The sequence below is a fragment of the Diaporthe citri genome (genome assembly GCF_014595645.1).
Source record: "Diaporthe citri strain NFHF-8-4 chromosome Unknown scaffold_2, whole genome shotgun sequence".
Classification (NCBI taxonomy): domain Eukaryota; kingdom Fungi; phylum Ascomycota; class Sordariomycetes; order Diaporthales; family Diaporthaceae; genus Diaporthe; species Diaporthe citri.
Genome location: NW_025064847.1, coordinates 4,825,972 through 4,848,209, shown reverse-complemented (window position 1 = coordinate 4,848,209; position 22,238 = coordinate 4,825,972). Strand labels below are relative to the sequence as shown.

The 22,238-nt window shown below is 57.8% G+C and overlaps 5 protein-coding genes across 5 annotated transcripts; 4 read left to right on the top strand and 1 right to left on the bottom strand.

Moving 5' to 3' along the window:
- Nucleotides 1-2,221: 2,221 nt before the first annotated feature.
- On the top strand, nt 2,222-2,771 carry INS49_006880 (uncharacterized protein; the record flags this gene model as incomplete). The annotated part of the gene is made up of 3 exons (XM_043167647.1): nt 2,222-2,501; nt 2,601-2,632; nt 2,718-2,771. 3 exons carry the CDS (start codon nt 2,222-2,224, stop codon nt 2,769-2,771), a joined length of 366 nt encoding a protein of 121 aa, XP_043028791.1.
- Nucleotides 2,772-9,811: 7,040 nt separating this feature from the next.
- INS49_006879 (uncharacterized protein) lies at nt 9,812-11,337 on the top strand (the record flags this gene model as incomplete). The annotated part of the gene is made up of 4 exons (XM_043167646.1): nt 9,812-10,408; nt 10,533-10,713; nt 10,928-11,245; nt 11,312-11,337. 4 exons carry the CDS (start codon nt 9,812-9,814, stop codon nt 11,335-11,337), a joined length of 1,122 nt encoding a protein of 373 aa, XP_043028790.1.
- A 5,789-nt stretch (nt 11,338-17,126) lies between these two features.
- Nucleotides 17,127-18,746, top strand: INS49_006878 (uncharacterized protein; the record flags this gene model as incomplete). Its single annotated transcript, XM_043167645.1, has 1 exon — nt 17,127-18,746. One exon carries the CDS (start codon nt 17,127-17,129, stop codon nt 18,744-18,746), a length of 1,620 nt encoding a protein of 539 aa, XP_043028789.1.
- Nucleotides 18,747-19,946: 1,200 nt separating this feature from the next.
- On the bottom strand, nt 19,947-20,780 carry INS49_006877 (uncharacterized protein; the record flags this gene model as incomplete). The annotated part of the gene is made up of 4 exons (XM_043167644.1): nt 19,947-20,142; nt 20,268-20,362; nt 20,545-20,634; nt 20,730-20,780. The coding sequence occupies 4 exons, from the start codon at nt 20,778-20,780 to the stop codon at nt 19,947-19,949; spliced, it is 432 nt and encodes a 143-aa protein (XP_043028788.1).
- A 504-nt stretch (nt 20,781-21,284) lies between these two features.
- Nucleotides 21,285-22,134, top strand: INS49_006876 (uncharacterized protein; the record flags this gene model as incomplete). Its single annotated transcript, XM_043167643.1, has 2 exons — nt 21,285-21,739; nt 21,807-22,134. The coding sequence occupies 2 exons, from the start codon at nt 21,285-21,287 to the stop codon at nt 22,132-22,134; spliced, it is 783 nt and encodes a 260-aa protein (XP_043028787.1).
- Between the last annotated feature and the right edge of the window lie 104 nt (nt 22,135-22,238).

Here is a 22,238-nt window from a genome sequence, read left to right as displayed (position 1 = left end):
ATACATGCTTGCCGATAGCCCACTATGTATGCGACAGCCATGACAGGACAGCAGAAGGAACATGAGTTCAGTCGCGGTACCCTGTCATCCGCGTCCTCTCCTGTCTCCCTGGTTTTATTGCGCAGAGGGCTGCCCCGGATCATAGCTGTTGGCTGAGAAAGTGGTGTCCACAGTCCCGGCGGTACGGTCGACTTCCGAGGGCTGCAACTGATCGGACGCCGTTTTGTGTTCTTGCGTTCACCGCAAAGATGGGGCCCAGAACCAGTGCTGGTTGGTCTGAAAAGCACCACCCCGGTGACACAGCCCTGCGCCGCACACCTTCAGCATCCTTTCACGCGCGGGCGATGCTTGCCTGCAAGGGATGTCACGGCCTTGCACAATTTCGTACGGTTCAAGAGCCAGACATGAATTGGGTCGTCCACGAGGGCCACGTCGAATTTCAGCTGTTCCAGCAGGAATTACCAGCTGGGCGGGAGTTGTGATGGTCAAGGGTCTGTGCCACAATCCTTGCAAAGTATAATTGATAGCCCGAAGCCTCGGCTCGGTGTGCGCTTATGGATGACCAACTTCTTATCGCGACGTGTGGCGGACGCTGCAGACGGGGACACCATCCCCGCTTCTGAAGGAGGACCGACTGGACATTGCGGTGTGAGGCGTGCAGCATGCCGAAAGAGCATGGCTGTCACCCGGACCAGCATGTGATTGGGTCCGTTGTCTTGCGCATGCCATATTTTAAGGAATCCTGTGAACAACGTCCTCTCGATCATCGAGTCTCCCGGAGCCCGGGGTGTCGGATGCAGTGGCCCTTGCTCTTGATCAGCTCGCTGGCAAAGGTGCGTTGCGGTGTGGCGTTCACTGAGACCAATGCCGTTGTTACCCTCCCTCTCGCGCGAGCGAGCTGCATGCCCCGGAGCTGTGTGATCTGGAGCAATTTTCTGGAAATTCGGTTCCAGATCCTAGTCTCGCGCCAGCCATGGGTTAAAATTGGACCTAGACTAATCAGGGATGGTCCAATAGCCTCCGTCGGGGCAGGGGCGGACCGCGTGGGCTCGAGATGGATGCTTCATCAGGATCGATGTTCGATGCAACTGATGCTGTGAGCCTGGCATGCAAGGCATGGTCCTGAAATTGCGCAATGAGAGAGTTGCGCCCCGGGACGGTGTCATCTGCTGGTCCGTATGACCACAGACCGGGCTTAGTATTGGCTGGCCGAGCTACCTGCGTCAGATCCATGCAGTTTCGCCCGAGGTGAACGAACGAGGGCAGCTTCTCACTCGCCAGCAGCGGCCAGGGGCGGACGCGGACGAGGAGGAAGACCGCGGGAAAGAAACGTGGTTCAAGGAGAAGACGAAGGGGGAGGTGGGCTGGGCTTCCATTGCATTGTACAGTACGTGTATGCACCCAAGAGAGGAGTGCATTGCAGGTGAGATGTGACGGGGCAAAGGTCTGCAGGTGGTGCAGCGGCAGAGTCGGTGCTCTGCTCTGCTCTGGTCGCGGCCTTGGTCCTTTCCATCTGGCTGAGCGGTCAGAGAGCCACACCTTTCGTGTGCGGTGGCACCTCGCAACGGGGGCCCCCGCCAATCAGTAGGCGGCCTGGCCGAGCTGGTTTCCGTGCAGCCCATTGTCAGACAGCGTCGACCCGGACTGCTTCTGGCTATGCAGGCAAAGTACCGTGTTCGATGACTGCGGACGATTGACAGGGAGATAATGAGCTGCATTGTCCCCGAGGACGATTCTCTTGCACGTTCTTTCTTGGTGACATGGTGGCATGGTGACACCGATATCCAGACGGCTCGTCAGGCCGAGCGCTAACTCCATGTTATGCACCGTACCACAGGTACCGCATGGAGGCCGGACTAGCAAGGGGAGACCTTCTGCACATCAGTGGGTAACGCCACGTGAGCTCCCCTTTGGCGGTTGCAGACCTCGGGATACACAGCGTGATGTCCGCCTGATTCCTCTGGGGGTATTTTCTCTGTGCGCGCCCTAAGCTTGTGCGCGCCCTGTGGCCCTGCTCCGTTGAGCTCCTGCGGCGGGCTCGGCCTGGATCCTGCACAGAGGCGGGAACGTCCGGGTAGGGGCACATCCGCCCCTCACAGAATTGTGACCGTCGTCAGCCTCGACATGCACGGACGTGTTCTCAATCTGCAGCCTGCAAGAGCGGCGTGCTCCTGTGCGTACATGGTACGCAGTGCCACAGTACACATGATTCGGATACGACATGCTGCACGGGTGGTCCACCGCAAATGGGGTGCTGAGGCGGTCCAAGGGCCCGCTCGCGAGAATGTCGACGACGAGATTGGCGCAGCCGCAGGAGCAGGAGCAAAGGCGGAAGGCTCGGAATGGGCCACCATCGGCACCAGAGTCCCGTTTCTTGTGGTTCCCAAGGGCCCACCAGCAGAGAGGAGGAGGCGAATCCCTCGTCCCCTCTGGCCGTCGCGACCAAGTGACGGCAACTCGTGCAGCAGCCGTGCCCCAGGACCTCGGGAACGGGTACCAATGTGCGGGCAACATCTGCTGGTGATGGACAGTGGCCGTCTCGGGAAGTCGCCGCCGCTCTCGTCCGACTCCTGTCGAGGCTGCTGACGACGTTGAAGCAGACCGGCGTGTTGACGTCAAGAAGCTGGACTGGGTGAGGCCAGGGCAAGATTTAGTCTGGCATGGCATAGCATAGCATGGCATGGCATGGCATCGCGTTAGCAGATACGCTTTTTTAGTCGAACCCGACAGTCTGGGTCGGCGAGAGATCTGACAACGGCCCTACTGCGTAAAGGCTTCCTTGACGCCGCTCACCAGGTTCTTTAGGGTGCTTGCTAATTTAGTGGGAGACGGCACCGGCAGTCCAGGAACAGCCCGCTCGCCCAGGTGGGTTGGGTTCCAAGGCTGGCTCACAAGCACAAGCACCGGGAGGACTACGCTTTGTTAGCATTCTCGAGTCACGTTTTTCCCGAGACATTTCGGCCAGGCGGCCAGCCAAGATGTCTTCGCCCTTGTGCTCTCCATGGGCTGGCTCGTCCTGCCGGTCGTGGCATCAACGAGAAGACCCCGTGGTTGATCTTTGGTCCATCATTGCTCGTGGATTGTTGGAATGTACCAGAAGCTTGGCGGTGATGGAGCAAGGGGCACAGGGGAGAAAATGAGGGGAAAAGAAAACAACAGCAGGGGGGAAAAAGCAAAAAAGCGGATTGATTGACTGCTTATCAACTTCCCAACATCATAGCGCCTGATTTCACGTTGACCAGTCTATGGATGTCGAGCAGGAGCGAAGCACGCGAAGCACATCTTCGATAACTTTGCGCCTGCGTGCCTGCCGGCCTGCCTCAATGACCGAGGCACCACCATAGCGTGCCTACCTCCTTCCCTACGTGCGCGGTACCTAGGTAGATATTTGAGTACCTAACTGGGTCGGTAGGGACCTAGCAGTGACAGATCATCAACCGTGCTTGCCAAGAGACCGCAGCATTCGGGTGCTCGTTGGATCGCATATAGCAAAGAAAAAGAGTGGAAGGCAACCATCCTTGTCCTTTCGTACGCTCTTGCTCTCCTGCGCCGACCCAGTCATGGTGTCATTGTTGCCGTCGGGTGGTGAATTTCCAGTATGATGCAAACACACGCACAGATTGGAGTCGAAAACAGGAGTCTTGGCACGGGAGTTGGAGCAATCGATCCACACAACCAAGGGATTGCAGCGCAAGGCCCCTTCCGAAGAGCATCCGTGACAACCTCAAGACCGAACGAACCTCAACTTGTCTCTCTCGACAAGGCCAGGTTCCAAGTTGAGGGTGGTGGTCTCCTCCCATCCCGTCGTCGCTTGCACAGACATGTCAGGAGCATCCTTCCGACCGCTTCGCCCCCCAGGCAGTGGGCGAGACAAGAAGCAGGCCACCAGCATTGGCTGCTGGGTGGAAGGACGACACGTGCTTAGAGTTGCAAGATGCGATTCTTAGATTTCCATTCCCATTCCCGTGCTGGGCCGCCTCATTCAGGCATTTGACCTCTGGCATCGATCTACATGGAAAATCTAATCTCGACTCGGTGCTCCATTTGTCGGGCGTTGACAGGATCACGATTCAGCATGCCAGCATGCTAGCCAGCACTAATGCGGCTCTGGCACGCTAAGAGTCTAAACGTCGCTTCCACTCCGAGTTCCTAGCGCTGGGACGAGGCTGAAATGCTGCCCCAGACTGCCAGATGACCAGGCCACCGCTTGGTCCCAACCCAACTCCATCCCTCCTCTTCCCGTTCTCTTGGAACCCACAAGTCGCAACAAGCGCGCCAGATCTACGAAACTACTCCTACCGAGAAACTCTAAATCACGTCCTCTCGGCCACCTCGTCCACCATGCAGAACAGCCTCAACACTTCACCCACTAGGGGCCCGACAACCCACGTCTTTGCGACCGGAAACGCTGCCAATGGCAGAACGCGCCGCCGGCTAAATTTTAACATACTACATATCGAGTCCTGTCACACCGCTGCGATGCGGCTGACAGCCCGTCCACCCAGGGCGAACAACGAGCGAGCTGCTAAGCCTCGACAGGCTGGGGGATGCCCACGTGCTTGCGACACCAGCATGCTGTAACAACTTGAGCCCGTATCCCTGGCCTTGATCACCGATCTGCTTATTGCGATGTCTGTGTCCTATGGAGCTTGTCACATTCGACGGACTGCTGTACCTGTGGGGCTGTTGTCTGAAGAATCACATGCGGAGTCATGGGCACCAGCAAACAATTCCCACTCTGACTTGGGCAGCAGAGGTCGTTGTCCTGCTGATCCCAGCCAGCTTTCTTGAGTCATTTTGCCTCACGGCCCACTCCCCTCCATCGTTCTCATGCTTGTCACTGTCGTCCCCAACGCCGCGGGTCGCCGGAGCCGAAGCGGCACGCTCAAACACAGTCCGTGGCTCTCTCTCGGCTACTTGTCACACTCCTGCGCTCTATCTTGTACTTCTACCCATGGAATTTTGACTGGGCGTCAGTATGCCAGGAAACCCCTCTCTGGGCATCAGCCGCTCGACGACAACGTTTTGGCTTACACAGACTCGTGCATAATAAGCTGATAGATCAGCTGTCGAAAGATCCTTGATCAGAACTGGCTGAATGGACCAGGGACGGCAGGATCGGCATGTAAATCCGTCTCAAAAACCCATCGGCCGCTTTTTTCTGCCAATTTCCCAGTGTCGATTCCCCGAAACTCCAAAGAGAGGCTGCGCCTACGTCGAGGGAAGAGAGGCAAGACTCCGAACTCTTGTTATGACTGCACGGCCCAGCCACTCCGCGCGCTAGGATTACAGCCTGCGGTGAAGACGGATCGCTGTGCTGGCGAGGAGAATCGTGCCCCTCGACATAGACCCATAGTCTGTGCTGGGATCAACAAAGCTTCACTTTCACCAGGCTTCAGCGATTTGCTCCTGACCCTGGTGCCGTCACATCCTTCCTGCAGCAATGCATCTGGAATGCCATGCCAAAAGGATGGGCCCAGCCATTCTCTCCAAAAGTACGGGCCCACACTTATTGGTGCCCACCAACTTTCTGAGGTTAGCGTCGAAATACACATTGAAGATCTTCCAGGATAGGGTGATATTGTCACAGTGTGTATTGGCTCAGGTGGCCGCCCAGTCTTGCACTGTCTCTACTTCACAGACCGCGAGAGAGAGAACACGCTATCTCTGATGAGCCTCCCCCATCCTCGCCAATCTTCATCCATGCATATACGACTGCATAGCTTTTCGCAGAGCCGATCCATTCAACCTGACATCGTACGGTGCATGTTTCCATGACCGTCGGTTGAATGGCATGATGCGTCCACGCTCGGAATGCATGCGGCGGGGGCGTCCCGACGCTGGCCAGATCTATGCTCAATTACTTTGGCCACCCAGCTGAGCAGCGACCACAGATTTCTGACAACTTGGAGCAGTTCGAGGGCGAAACACGATGGGGACAATAGTCGCCGACGAGATATACTCTGGGAAGGGGCTGCTTCACCAACCATGCCAACCCTGCCTGCTGCTTGGCTATCCGAAGTCCTTCGGGCCACTGACGACTTTACCATGTACTGCGCAGTGTAACATCGAGATTTCTCAGGGTGGCATTGCTTCGGCTCCAACCAGTCAAAGGGCATTTGCCTTCGCCGCGCTTACTGCTAGCATCCCAGCAGCTGGGGGGCAGAGATTCTCTCAATCTTTCCCAACGCCACCCTCCCTACCGCTCAGAGTGTCTTGTGCTTTTCAACATGACGGCAGCTTACCTGCCTCCCCCCCCCCCAAGGACTCCCAAGGGCAAGACTCGCAGCTACTCACTCCTTCTCCAAGAAGCATTGCGAGTGCAGTTCACGCTTCTCTGCGAGATTGAACACAGGGACCAGGGTCTGTTGGTCGGCGCATCGGAGACATGCAATTCAGCTGCCCAGAGCCCAAATCGGCATACACAGTAGACATGCCGGGAGATCCCAGGCAATGGTGGGCGGGCGCGCTGGGCTGCCTTGAGAAAGTTTCGTCAAGCCACACGTCGAGCACACCCACCGCGCCTGGGAGCTCTGAGACTGGTTCATTTTGTCCAGCTGTAGGGAGAAAAGTGGCCCCTCAACCAGCGGCACCCATCACACCCACTGCATACCCGTACAGTAGTCGTCAGACAGCTAACACCCACAGTACAGCGACAGGAGGCATTGGAAGGTGGCCGTGTCATCTTGCCTCTCCGGGTGGCCAAAGTGCGAGTCAAGAGAGATTTGATCCGGAACCGGCGAGGCGACTTTTGGATCGGCTCGGCAGGAGGATGTATCCTCTTGGCAGGCAAATTGAGACAAGATTCAATGTACACCCCGTAGGATAGTTCCGTGTTGTAGCTGTGGGATGTGCATTGCATAGTCAGGTCCCATTTCAAGTTTCCGCCTGGCCGGTTGGGCTGGCCGCCTGGCTGGCGGGCGGCAGACAGCTGCTGTTACTCCCATGCTGTACTGTGCTGCATGTACACGGCCCCCAGGTACCTAGGTACTCGGTACTGCATGCATCCGTACAGCAGGTGGGTGTGTGGCAGGCCCAAGACGAAGTCGCTATGACAGATCAGCTGGCAAGACGGGTTCTTCCTTTCTACTTTACGAAGACGAGCATGGGTGGCCCAAAACATCCTAGCCCAGTGCGTGTCCACTGATCAGCCAGTGCTTTTCTCTCTGTGCGATGGGGTGATGGCAGGGAGGAAGGTGGTGGGTGGTGGTGGGTGGCGGGTGGGGGGGGGGAGTGTGAGTGCGCTGGGAGCGGTTTACTGAGCGATTGAGCGAACGAGTGATGAGTGAGTGACATGAGAGGGGACAGAGAAAGAGAGAGAGAGAGACCAAGCATCCATTGACAGCTGGTCCTGGTCCTGATCCCAGTCCTGGTCCTGGTCCTTGTCCTGGTTGGTGGTGCTGGGAGGTGTTGGAAGGTCTCAGCCCGCCTTCCTCCGCTCGAACTGTCGAATGAGGCAGTACCCCACTTCCTTACTTCCTTACTTCCTTGCCTCCGTGCCTCCTGCCTCCGTGCACAAAAATTCGGTTTACACGCGCAGCGCAACTCGAGCGCACGGGCCACAGCCACCCTCGACGCCGCCGCCGCCGCAGTAGGCAGTGGGCAGCATGCAGTCCGTCAACTACCTTTAGTCTGGGTACGGTCGGTACTCTGCTGCTTTCCAACATTTGACCTTTCCGTTTCCTCCCAAGCTTCGCCTTCCTCACGCCCCCCATCCGATCCACCTACCAACCCAAATCTTTCCTGCCCACAGCCTAGTCACTCGCTGACTGTCGAGTCTTGTCTTGTCGAGGGCGCCCGTCCGCCAATTCACTGCGCGCACTGCACCCACGCTACTGCCCTTAAGCAGCTAGCAGCGTCACGGCCTTCCGAGAGTCTTGTCGATACCCGCAGTCTGCTAGCAGCTTTCTTGCGCCCAGAGCAAACAGCAAGGAGCCAGTAGCAGAGAGCTGGAGACAGCAGGCACGGCCAGCACAGCGCCCAGCCTGGGACTGGGACCGGAACTGGGACAGCAGGTTTGCCAACAGAACAAGGTGCATCTCGGGGACCGCGAGGACTACAACAGTACAACCTCGAATGGGCTTGGGGATCATCGGGCAGCCACATCGTGATCTACGTCCCCAAGGTGCAGCAACGCAAAGCACAGGTACTGGCTGCATTGTGCATCCTACTCAGGAACACGCTTTTACCGTCGGGGCGTCTTACCCTCGCGCTCTCTCTCGTTCCCTCTACACAGTACCTTGGACTCGTGGGTGGTGGTCCAGACCAACCGACCGACCGTCTGGGGGGACCAGGGTTGGAACTCTATTACGGACTCAGAGGCGGTATTTTCATCGCTGAAGTGACTTCGATCCATCCACCCCATTCACCACAGCCAGGCAGTCGGGAGCAGCAGCTGCGCTCTGTTCGGTCTCTGCTCTCTCCCTCCCTCTCCTTCTCTCGCCATCCGCCGGCCAGGCCTTCCTTCCGCCTCTGCCTTGCGACCTTTTTTTTTTTTCTCCACCCCTGGGACCTTCACCTACTGCACCGCACCTTTTCCAGGTCACCCCTCATCTTACCCTCACTCTCACCTCACAATCAAACAATTTCAAATCCTGGACTGGTCACCTCTCTATCTGCTGGGTTACTACCTTGTCCCATCAACCCGGTCTCGACCCTCGACCCTCGATCCTCGAGACCTTGTAACCCCCAGTATAAAATCGCGTTGCTGCCCACCTGGCCACGCTAACCCGTCCGATCATCCCTCCTTCAAAAATACCAACCAACCTAACCCGGGTAGCCCTTTCGTTTGACGGCACCCGACACATTTTAGGGAGCTGCAAGTCAACTTAGGCTCGCTCTAGATCTCTCATACCTCGTCACTCCCACGAGGACGGAGCCATCCATCATATCAAATAATAAGCATTTGCTGGTTGCGGAAATCCCAGCAGGTCAAATCCCCCAGCCAGATAATTCATTCGCCTGACCTCATCACTCGTCGGTGGTGGTTGATCCTTCCAACCGCGGATCAACGCAAGACACGACAAGACACGACGCCTGTCTGGACGGACTTGGACTGACGATCTCATCTCCTGGCAATTCAACAAATCGCCCTGGCCATCATACCCCATAACTCCCCAGCAACACGCTATTTTAGTTGTCGTCATCTCTGCCAACTCCGGGGAAAACTGCTCCAGAGCACGGGGTACGCATAGCCGGAACAGTGCAAGGACAGTCAGTCACTCAGTGTCAGTCAGGCGACAGACAGACACAGAGACTTGTGAGGGACACATCCGCTCGAGCATCAGACCCGGACCCGGACCCAGACCCAGGCCCAGCCTTCCTTACTTGCACTGCACTAAAATAGTGTCGTGCTCGCGCTATCTCTGGAGGCTCCACCACGCCTTCTTCCTCGCACTACGGACGGAGTACCGAGTACGTTCAGGGTGCTTGGTCCTTGAGTCCCTTTTGGTGCGAGATTTCGCGTCTATTAGACTGGGATTTGACCGGACGACATCATCCAACCTTAAAAGCTGCCCCGGCCCTCCTGCGTCTAGCGCACGTACACTTGTTCTCTCGCTAGAGATTACATATTACACCAACCAGCTCAAGGCCAGGCCGTCTCTGCTTCTGCACTGCACACCATTGCAAACATTATACAGTCAGCCGCCTCATACCCAGCAGCTGCAGCACCAAAGTCGTCTTAACCCACGCTCCTCCGCGCCGCCACTTGACCCCAACCGACCCTCTTGGCTTCACAGCAACCAAGAGTCGGTCTCCTGTCAACACACACTCTCAGTCTCTCAAGTCGATCACTGTTTGCATACCGCTTATGGAACGAAGCGCCGCCGCCGATTATTCAGGTTTGCCTTCGCCATATCCTAGCAACTTTGGCGACTCGCGGTCTGAAGGTTCATTATCAGATCCGTCGTCTGCTCAGCAGTACACGTCGCAGTCCGAGGTTCGCCCCAGTGGTTACTCCACCACGGCTACTCCCACGTCCGAGTACAGTGGTTACCCTGCTTCGGCGCGGTCAGGGTCTTTTCCAGAGCATCATCTCCAGCGCGCATACCACCCGTCAGGTGTCGGTGGCTCCAGTATGGCGCAAACACCCACAAGTCCGTCCATGCCTTTGCAAGATGGACGCAACCATCAAAATCCCCAGCCAGACCACCAGCAAATCAAATCTGACAATGATGTACCCATAGACCCTAGCATAGCAGCTCCGAGCCCTACGCAGTACGCGTACCCACCACAAAGCCCTTACGGTCAGCACCCGCAAGACATGGCTCATGGGTACGGGCACCAAAATGTCTACGCGCAACCACGACCAGATTGGACTGGGTACGGACAGCCCGGCGCGCCCATCACGCCAGGCCATCACGTCTTCCCGCAGACTCCGACTACTGCCTCTACCAGGCCCAACCAGGTAGGTCGCGTCGTCCTTCTTGTTTTTGTCGGCTGGAAATTCGTTTCCATCCTGTGGCTTTCGTGGCCGACTGGAGGATGCGTGCGTCACTTTTAAGTCCCAGGTACTGACACTGCACACTTAGGTCTACAGCTTTGTGCCCATACCTGGGGCGCAGCAGCACAAGCGACCGAGACGACGATACGAGGAGATTGAGCGCATGTACAAATGCGGATGGAACGGTTGCGAGAAGGCATACGGCACTCTGAACCATCTCAATGCTCACGTCACCATGCAATCCCATGGTCAGAAGCGGATTCCTGAAGGTATGCTACGAAGTGAATTTATTTCTACCTCCGGCATTCGACACTGGGTGGTCATGTGGCTGCATTGTGATGTGCACCACCAACCCTTCCTCCCCAAGACTGGCCGGCCCACTGTTGCCATCGACTTGTTGAATCCTGATCTGAGATTCCCCGCTCCATGGTCTCGATGTGCGCGTAGAGGCCAACTGTGCTGACACTTTTGTTTCCCACCTAGAATTCAAGGAGATCCGCAAGGAGTGGAAGGCGCGCAAGAAGGCCGAAGAGGCCGAGCGCAAAGCGCGCGAGGAGGAACAGCAACGGACGGCGCAGGCACAGGGACAGAACGACCCCCAAGGAGGGCACGACGGGCAGCAGCCTGCAGTCACTCAGTACGGAGGAGCTCGTTTGCCGCCCATTGGGTACCAGCCCACGCAGTATCCAGCGCCGCCCAACGTGTCAATGGCCAACGAGTACAGCAGCAACTATATCGCTACTGGCGGCTACAATCCGACATCACCTTACCAGCAGTCCCACCAACAGGTGTATGGCCAACGTACGTATGCCCCGGGGGGAGCGTAGTTGTTTTGCCCCCTTGTGCGTGCTGACCTTGCTTTTACAGCGAACGGTGGTCAGTCTAACCACTGATTCTGCTGGCCCCTTTCATGCACGACCAGCTGATCCAAAGCGGTAGCCCAAACGATGCGATTGTGAAATTCGAAGACCTAATGCAGCGACATCGACAGGAACTGATGGCGCCCCACTTTGGCAACCACACGGCTCCCTAGATGGAATGAGGTAGCGCCAAGTCAACAGAACGGCGGTCTGCTACCTATGGGCTTGGGCTTCTTGGTGATGGCTGAGAGAATGCGGTCGCGGTCCGGGCCCAAGTCGAGAAACACATGGAGGCATGACAGCTTGCAGCATGGGTAATGTCGGTGGAGTTGTGCACAGTGGGGTCTTTGGGTCGGTCCGTCATTTCGTTGCCGTAGAATTGTGAGAAAGGGGAATTATGGTTTTGAGAAAAAGAAAAACAGAGAAGGGAGAATACACGATGGAGAAGGCCACGGCAGTACACGTACCTGGCCGGCCAGCAGCCGGAGAAGATGCTATGAAGGTTTGAGGAGCTTGGTGTTTATCGGTCGACGGAGCGCGCAGAACCCGCGAGCGCCGAGCCGAGCCGATGGATGACGATGTGTGGAAGGGCAGGCGCACAGGGCCCCTACGACAGCGGCAGCAGGGGGCGCGAGGCAACAGCAAGACAGACCGATACAGCAATGTAACATCACTCGAATTGAATTATGCTCAGGCGAAGTGCATGCGAGGCAGCCGAAGAGTGCAGCAAGGAGAGTCGGATTCACGTGAGAACTGTAAGAGCCAGATGAGAAGGAGGAGGCTGGTCACGATGCGAGGACATGACGGCGGACAAGGCCGACGAGCGGTGGGATGCACTGGTGGATTTCTGCGGGAGGCGTGGCGAGCGCATCGCTTGGGCAGACAGACCATCTGTCACGGCATCGCGATCTGAGTGTTTTCTGGCCTTGGGTGGTGAGTTTGGCCTGCCTGGCTGACTTACATTGAAGGAGTTTGGAGTTTTGCCGCCTCTGGATGCAGCTGTCGATGCACATACACACACATGCACAATAGAGTACCGCGCCGCAAGTAGCGCAGCTGTACAGTGGACCACGCAGGGGATGGAGGTACATGCCTGGCTACCTGCCATGTACTACCAAGGTCTAGTACATGCGGCCAGATGTGCAGGCCCAGGAAGCAGGGCAAGGTAGACGACAGAAGGATGGGGGGGGGGATGCTCAGGTCTCTGCATGGCGGCCGGGGTCAAGGGGGGTTGCTGACCAGCGCTAGAAACTTTGTACCACCCACCCCTCGGGAATTATGCTTTATGCCCTGCCATGCTTAGATGCCATCCATCCATCGTCTCTCCTGTTCGCCATTTCTTGAGTGTCCCGTCCTCGCCTTCCCCTCACCCCCCCAACATTGACTATCAATCAGTCGTACACGCTGCTGTGACCGTGACCTTGTTTTCTTTCCAGACTGCTAGCTTCCCCCTTCCCGCAGTCGGGTCCTCGGCACTGCTTGTCGTATAAACAATTGCGTATATATTGTCACGAGGCAAGGGGAGCGAAGGATGGTCTCATTCGGGGTGGGTTGGGTTTCGAAGGTGCATTGATGGGAGGGAGGTGGGAGAGGCGAGAGAGGGGATCATTCATCTTCCCGGCCTCCCAACAATCTGGTTGGTGGGTTGTGGGCAGAGCGGCTCCCCCTCCCCCTCCCCCACTCCCCTGTCTCTTTTCTTTTATCTGCTGCCTGCTATTACTCCGAAGCCACCATCTTTTTTTTTCTTTTCAACATCGTTATCATCCCCTGTCTTTTTTTGCGCACGGTGTGGGACAGGGTATCAGGAGTAGCAGCACGAGGGGTGCTGTGCTGTTGGTGCTGGGTGTTGGTGGCGCCGGTGGCAGCAGATCAGGGCCGACAGGGCGCGCCTGCCATGTGGGTTTTGCTGTCTGTCTCATGTTCGGAGGGGGTTGTCATGGCAGTGGTGGTTGCTCCTCAATGTTGGGGATCGCACCGGGCGTGATGCTGTGCGACCACGCTCCCCGGGGGCAGCAGTCTTGGGGTGGGCTCAGCTCAAGCCACCCCGATGTACTTGCTGGCTGACTGGCTGACTGTACCGTGTGCTGTCAAGGTAGGTCCAAGGTCATGCCATGCCCACGCCACGCCATGCCCCCCCCCCCTCATGTATGCACACATCATCGGGGGAACCTGGGGGCTGAGGCGAGCTTATGTCGACCGCGGCAGGGCCGATCAGATGTCATGATGCTGGCTCGACAGGTGGTGTGCTTCTCGACCTTCTACGTATCTTCTGGGCCCTGGGGGAACACAAGACTAAGGCACGTCATCTTTTAGCCCTTGTTTTTTTTATTCTTTACTTTGTTCTCTCGCGCGTGCTCGCGTGTGCCGCCGGGGGGAAGATTGTTGTGCTCCGTTGGATGACGGACAAGAGGGCATGCAGGCTGACGGGGCAGACAGATTGACTGACATCCGACGATTAATCAGCCACGCAGTCATTCATTCAATCAATCAATCAATCAATCAGTCGGACTCGGAGGGAGAGCTCTGCTTCCCCATGGTGGTGGTATGTATTGCTGCAGCGTGCTGCTGCCGGGTCCTGTCCCGTGGGCCAGCAGGGCCGGATGAGAGGGTGTTGTTCTTGCCTGTCTAGTTCTCACCCAACTCAGCCGTCCCGTGTCGCCGGGTCTTGGTTTCGCAGTCAGCGATGCAATCTCACCATGTTACGCTTTTTGGTTTATTTCAACAACCTCGATCCCTTGACAGCTCGGTCCGTGGGTCTCCATCGGCAGCGGCTGCCCCAGCGAGCTAAAACACCCAGGCACACACCACTTTTGTAAGCATACACACGCGCGCACACGAGTAAGTTCACACGGCGGGTTTTAAGTTAGGGTGACGCGCTGTCGGGATCTCTTGGGTTCAGGCAGATACGCGAGAAAGTCTAATGCCCGCGAACCCTTGACCTTGTATTAGGCGCTTGCTTTCTTCTTCTGTGTGTGGTGTGTGGGGGGGGGGGGGGGGGGCGCGTGGGCCCACGATCCTGGTTCCGCCCGCCCGTTCCGTCCGTCGTCTATCTGTTGCCCTGCCCCCATCCTCGCCATGCGCCCCCTCTCACCACCCATCCAGTCGCTCCTTGTTGTTTTGGTCATTGGCAAAAACTCAAAAATCATTGCTACGCCACTCCACGCCAGCGCCACACCCCAAAGGAACCCCTTCCTTTCCCCCCCCCCCCACGCGATAACACTCCACCCCCCTACTCTTGCCAGCACGAGCACTAAAATGGCGCGAGACTGACACCTTGAAGCTTTTATGGTTCTGGTTTTCATTCCGCAGACGGTCTCATTCGGGAGCGGGGGCGCGAGCGAGCGAGCCATCGGGCGAGACAGAACGAACTTTCCCCCACGCCTAAGCTTAACCTAGGTTCAAAGACCGGACGAAGCTTGTGAGCGGCCGATGTGCCCGTGCCGGCTTTCCGGCACCCCTCATCAGATGGCCCAGCCAGCCGTCAAGCCGACGGCATTCCGGGGGTGTTCTGGCTCGGGGCCCGCAAACGTCGGCGTCGAAGCCACGGGATGACGGCTTTAGGTGACAGGTGCATATACGCACATACACATAGACGTCACATATAGGAATACAAAATTTCTTCTTCTCATTCCCCTATGCATACCTATATGCACCCACACGCGCGCAACACCCTCTCGCACACACGCGCACACACACCGCGAGCTAAGGCGCTGCAACGATGCACAACCAGAAGGCGCGCAGCAGCGTCGCCGATCCGAGTCACCCGCCCGCCCGTCACGCCCTGCAGGTCTCTTCTTTCCCCCCCCCCCCGGCCGGCGGCCCACCTCCCGCGGCCCAAGGGTTACTCACGCACTCACTCAGTCTCGTCAATCAACTTGGACGGGTCCAACGTCTGGAAGGAAGGGGGGACGAGGGGCGGGCGCACAACCGGAGGCAAGAGTATGGGGTTCCGCCCCATTTTTTTCCCGACCCGACCTCGCACACTGCGGCACGCTCGCGATCCCGGCTTGTGTGCCTTTTCTACGGTTGCGGGTGACACCGAGGCGGGAAGGGGGAGGGCGGGGCTGCTGCTGCTGCTGCTGCTGCTCCTCCTTGTTCGGCTGCGTGCTCTCGTTTCCCCTTGTGTTTCTCTGTGGCTGTGTACTGCTGTGTGTTCAATCACGCCCCACGCAGTGGGTTCTCGTCCGAGAGGTGTTGGCGATGGTCACCATGCTGATGGTGGTGGTTGTTGGTCGTGTGAGAGCCTACCTTGGCAGATAGAGCGCTTGTCTCTTTATGCCTGGCGCCTTGGTCTGTGAATTAAACAAGGACGTGGGCTAACGAGAAATGGGAATCGAAATAACAACCGTCCCTTTGGATCTCCCAAAGGCTCGGCGCACTTGGCCGCCAGTTAAGCGGCCCGGGTCCCCTTACCCTCCCTAATCTTCTTTTTCCTGTCGATTTTTAGTTGTGGGGAAACCTGGGAAGTACCGTAGTACAGCAGTAGGCCTAGTATGGGTAGAGGGTAAAAAAATAATAAAAAACGACGAGTCACTCCCCATGGCCAGCCGGCCGATGATCGACGCCGGGGATGGGGGGTTGCCAGGGAGGGCGGGAGCGATGGATGGCTGGGCGGATCCCATGGGCACCAAAATTGTCGGCCGAGAGAAGCATGGAAGTTTGATGGCTCCGTGCCGAGTCGGGTCGGGTTCGAGCCCGGTTAGGCCGGTCGATGCTGGGCCGAACAGTTCGTCCCTAGCAGACATGTATGTGCAGGTGCAGCGAACGCATAGACTACGCCGTACGGGGCAGCAGTTTCGTGCATTAGCTGCAGAACCAACTCCCCACCGAGCGGATGCTGCTGTTGTTACTAGCTGGGTTCTGGGTCATAAGGAAGTCAAGACAAGAGGCACGCCGTTGGATGCCGGTGTGATACTACTACTGCACGTTGCTCCACCAGAGGGGAGGAACCTTGATCTCAGCCTTGTTCGATAACAACTCAGTTTTGAGCACTCAAGCTGCCGTGGTCGAGCCTGTGCTCGAGCCATTGCTTGGTCCGTCCTCGCCGGCGACCCCTGCCCGGAGGTGCTGCTGGTACACTGCGACTGCGGTGCCACATCATGGACTGCTCAATAGGAGCCGTCTTGGAACACAAAGGAAGAGCACGGCTCAGGTGTGCCCAGGGACAAGATTCGGTTTTAGACGCCAACTCGTACTGTGCAGATGCTCGTGCTTTCTCCCTGTCCTGGCAAGAGCATGTGGTCGTGTGTGATTGAGCAGCTCGTCTACTTGACGAGCCCTTTTGGGTTCATATCACAGACTGAGAATCGAGAATAGATTGAATTAGAAACAGGAGACCATGCGCGTGCGTGTGCAATGCAGCATGGGTAGAGATAAGGGGAGCTGGTGGTTGGACAAGAGCTCTGGATGTGACGCGATACGACGGTGGCACCTCACCCCAGGCTCGCGAGGCTTTCTGAGACATGACGTCGGCCACTTTGCAACCTGTTTTCCGACAGCTTCGACCTCCTTCGCCCTTGTGCCTCTTCGATTTAATGCGCAACCCGTCGCATCCCTCGGTGATCCCAGCATAGGATTCTGACATCTCAGCACACGATCATGCCTTTCCTCTAAGTACAACCCACGGCAGCGTGCCCGCCTCTGCTTGAAATTACAATCGTTTCCAGCCGTCTGTCGCTTACCTTGTCGCTGCATCTCAATTTTGTGAAAGCTGTGAGAAGTTTCGTGCGTGCATCCTGGTTCTATTTGCTCCAAGGTGTTTGTTCTTTAATTTGTTTATCGCGTCCCTGTCAGCCGTCCAGCACGACCACGGCCGGCTCGCCATGGAGTCGACAAGTCTAGGCCTTCCGAGTCAGGAAAATCTGCCATCGCCGCTCTTGACCGATGTCGACCGACCCGCCCCGGTCCCCATCCCCAAGGCGAAAATTGAGAGGACCGATTCGGCCCAATCCTCGAGCAAGGCCTCCCTGCTATCACACCAGTCAGTGCCCGTCACCGGCACCTTTCCCCTCGGTACCCTCAGGGTCCACCAGGTCATGGACTCCCCCAGGCTGCGGCAGCCAGAAGCCCGGCCGCAGGCCGACTTGTCTGATATGCCCCCGTTGGAGGACGCCCCCAGTGGAGGGGATACAGCACCACTCGACGGGGACATATTCGTGATCCTCGACCTGCCCCCGAACTCAACCGTGGGCTGCGACGCCAGGGCCATCAACACCGGCGCCTCCGGCTTCAAGGGCATCCGCGACATCCCCCCGGGCCCTCACTTCGTCTGGGTCTCGGAGCCGAGCGTCCTGTCCCGCTGCGGATACTGGTTCGTCGCGCAGGACGGGGGCCGGGTGCGCGTGAAGCAGTGGGACAAGTACAACGAGGTGCTCGCCGAGCCCGCGAGCAAGTTCGAGCTCCGCGACCACAGGGACAACGTGGCCAGCCTGTACCCGCAGCTCGTCTCCTTCAGACACGGGGGTGACCCGGCGGCGGCGCCGGCGGCTGGGGCAGGCAGCGACGACGAGACGGCGCAGCTGTGGCATCAGTTGACTTCCGGCATCAGCGAGGGGCTCCTCGAAAGGGTCACGGGGAGGAGGGCCGCCGGTGAGTGGCTGGTGGCCACCTCAGACACCGCGCAGGGCGAGGCCGGCTTCCCACAGACTACGACGCAGCTGTACAAGGCGGTCGTCGGGCCGAGGGAGCTCGAGTTCCTCTTCCCGGAGGGCGACGTCGACCTCACGGCGGCGGCGGGGAGCCACCACCACGACCACCAGGCGAGCACGGCCACAGATGCGGACGCGGACACGAATGCGGGCCCGCCAGACACGTCGGCCGAGATCCTCCGCCTCGTCGACACGCCCGGCACCGGCGTCTCGGACTCGGACGTCACCGGCGAGCTGCAGCTGACCTTCCTGACGGGCTTGCACCTGTCGAACCTCTCGTGCGTCGACCAGTGGTGGCACCTCGTGCTCAAGGTGGTTCTGCGCGCGCACCGCCTCGCCCTGCTGCGCCCGCGCCTCGCCGCCGCGCTTGTCCGCACCCTCCACGCGCAGATGGTCTACGACGAGAGGTACATCGCTGGCGCCGACGACCCCAAGGACGAGGGCACGACCATCCTGGATATCGTCCCGGGCAACAAGCGCAAGCTCCGCCGCGCGCTGGCGCTCTACCGGCGCAGGCTGGACGAGCTGCTGCTGGACCTGCCGCGGGACAGGGCCACGGCCGAGCAGGGGGCGGTGGGCAAGGCGTTTGGGGAGTTGGAGGCCTGGTTCTGGAAGTTTGGGTGGGACCTGAGGACGGGCGGTGGTGGGGAGGAGGAGAGTAATGGGGCTGGTGGGCAAGGAGGCAATGTCGGCCGACATGACGATGATGATGATCACGACGATGATGATTACAAGCCTGTTATTGTTGATTTGGACGCTGATGGGCGAGAGGTTGGGCTGATCTCGTTCAGCTGAGGCCGCCGCTTGTGAGTTGCGAGCATTCAGCAACTGTTTCCTTCGTTCTCAGGGCACATGGGAGCGAAATTTTTGACGCGTCATATCGTACAGCAGCGTGAGGTTGTCACAAGCCTTAATTCACAGGCTGGTGACTCGTTGGGCAGGGAGTGGATGGCGCATGGCACGATCGGTGGAAGATATCATACATTAATCAAGGGTGTTATGACACCGTAATCATATTGACAACAATGTGCGGCCGACGAGTGTTTCCGGACACAGTATGTCAAGGAGACAAGAGGTGTGTACTCGGGATTTATGTAGACACGGGTATCCAAGAGGCAAGGCCATAGCGACCTGTGCCACCAGCCAAGGCAGAAATATACATCGAGGGGGATGGCGTGGCATAGACGTGTTCCAGTCCTGCCAACATTTGGTAGGTCTTGAATCTCGGCGAGGTAGTCACTGGCGAGGCAGTCACTGGCTACGTGGTTTGTGGGGAACCTGTCGGTATCAGACTTACACTTACGTAGGTATACATATTCAGTTCGCTGCTAGGTCCGGATGGGATCGAGTCGACTCATATGGGAGGACACAATCTATGGGCTTTGAGACTCCGAGAGCATCTCGGCCTTTCTCTATGGAGAGCGTCCTTGAACAGACATCTCGCTGTGGAACGGTTTCCAGGGCTGGGACAATCACACTCTCATGATCCCAGACGAGCAGTGTCAAGTTGACTGGAACGCGGCAAACAACTCAGGAACCTCCTCAAACGGCGATCAATAACGTGAACTCATTCGACATCCGTGAAACCGGAAAAGGAACGCAACTGGAGATTTGCCGAGGCACGCATGCTATCCCGTTCGTGGAAACCAGAACACATCCACACGACCGTTGTAGTCAAAGCCACACGCTGGAATTGTTGATTGTTCGTTCATTTGCCGTATCCCTTAACTGAGCCCGGTGGGGTTTTGCCATGCAAATGCAAACCTAGGGAAAAAAAATTCCCCTTTTGATTCCCGTGTTGATCCTCGAAATAGACTCCTGATCCGCACGAAAACTGAAAAGACCAACGGCAATCCCTCCGAGCCGGTAGGCATTGTCTTCGTCAACGCCGCGAGGATTTCCTGTTGCCGCCTCTCTATCATCAACCTCCCCAGACCAGCACCACCAGAGTAGCAGCAGCGCTGATCCTCGACGCCATCCCAAGTTTCCGACACTTTAACGGTAGGACTTCTGGAATCTGGCACGGGCACCTGGACCACCGAACTTCTTGGGCTCGCAACGGCGGTTGTCGGCAACGAGGAGGGTACGGTCGAACTGGGTCAGGGCCTGCTTGAGCAGGTTCTTGGTGTGCTCATCGACGAACTTCTGGTTGTAGGCAATCAGAGCCTTGGAGATTGCTTGTCGGATGGCGCTGTTCACATGTCAGCACCCCTGAGGACCCTCAGCAGATTCGGGGCTGCGACGACGAGGAGTATCCGGGGCCGGGGGACCAGTGGAGACTTGAAATCGTCGTAACCACAGGGTGAGGCAACGTACTAGATCTGGGAAGTGTGACCACCACCGGAGACACGGACACGGATGTCAAGGCCGGCGAACTTGTCGAGGCCGACAACCAGCAGGGGCTCGTAGACCTTGATAGATAGACTGTCAGCCGTCCCATTCTGTAATCGAGTCTCATCGTGGCTGTAGGTTCGTCCTCCTCTTGTTGCCCATGTGTCGCCTTTCCCTTCACAGAAGCATTTGTCTTCGCCTTCCTCCTCCACAACAGTGGGGCCGTATTTCAAAGGGGCCTTCGTGTCGATCAAGTTCGTACCTTGGTTCGGAGAATGGCAGGCTCAACGAGCTGGAGAGGGCGGCCGTTGACCTTGATCAGACCCTTTCCGGTCTTGGCGTGGGCGACAGCCTATGCATTCCCAGCAAAAGTCAGCACTTCTGTTAATCCCTTCTGTTGACTTTGTCGCACTCGCAGTCGGTGGGCCGGGGCCGTTGGAGACGAACCGTCGCATTTCGCTTCTTGCCGAAGCACTGAACTGACTGGGTCGAAGCCATTGTTACGGTGTTGGCTGGGGTTGTCAGTGGTTGAGAAGGGAAGTCGTCGACGGCGTTCGTTTCGGTGCGATGGGTTGAATGGGCGGAAGATGATTTTTCGCTGCTGGGCCCTGGGCGATTGTGGGCAAACTGCAGAAAATTGACCTTTCCTAGTCTGGACTAGCGCAAGCATCCACACGTGACCTTATCTTATCGGCCGGGTCCCCGGAGACCCCATGCAGCCAGCGACAACGACGTCGATGTCGACTTGGACAAACTGAAATATTACCAGAGAAACTTAGGTCATAATCGCCCTTGTATCTGGATTTGCTTTGTAGACAAATTTACACATTAGTTGAGCTGGCAGAGACGGCTTTTGTAAATTTGCATACTTGAGTTCTGAAGAGCCCGGGTAGAGCGATTACATAGGTACCTGCCAACGCCAAGCTGAGGCTATCTCACTCAAGATACTCACCCGCCTGTCAAAGACTACAAAAGAACCTTATCTCGGTCAAGGAAAGGAATATGTCACGGAAAGGGGTCGGCCTGGCGGCCTTCGACCGCAGCCGGCTAACGTCCGCCCAGTACGCCAGCCACGGCAACATCCTCCGGTCGACCAACGCGCAGGCCCTCGAGACGCAGCTGTCCGTCTTCCGGTCGCTGCTGCAGCAGTTCGCGCAGACCCACGCCAAGGACATCCGGTCGAGCCCCAGCTTCCGCGCCCAGTTCGCCCGCATGTGCGCCGCCATCGGCGTGGACCCTCTGGCCAGCAGCAACAGCGGCGGCGGCGCGTCGTCGGGGGGCTCCATCTGGGCGCAGCTACTGGGCCGCTCCGTCAACGACTTCTACTTCGAGCTCGCCGTCCGCGTGGTCGAGGTCTGCGGCGAGACGAGGAGCGAGAACGGCGGGCTCATCGAGGTGCGCAAGGTCAAGGAGCGGATCATGAGGGGCCGCATGGAGGGCTCACAGGAGGTCACCGAGTAAGTCCTGCTGTCGAGGCCCTGCTTCTCTTCCTACAATGAAGTAAATGCTGATACGGTCAAACAGGGATGATATCCTACGCGCTGTTGGTACCTTAAAACCACTGGGCTCATCATTCTCCGTCATAAAGGTCGGCAGCAAGCCCTACATCCGCTCGGTTCCAAAGGAGCTGAACACGGACCAGAGCGCGGTCCTCGAGGCGGTCCAGGTACTCGGGTACATCAGCGTCTCCATGCTGATGGCCAACCTCCACTGGACGAGGGCCCGGGCCGGGACTGCGCTGGATGACCTCCTCGGCGAGGGCATGCTGTGGATCGACAAGCAGGCCGACGAGTGGGAGTACTGGAGCCCTGGCTTCATGATCGAGGCGCAGGAGATCTTCTCCCCCGAATGATGTGGGCTGAAGTCGTGTCACCCACAGCTTGCTGCCGCCGAGCACGTCTCACGCGCGGCAAAACAGAACCGTGGCCACCAGGCTCCCCAGTTCCCGTCTCTGCG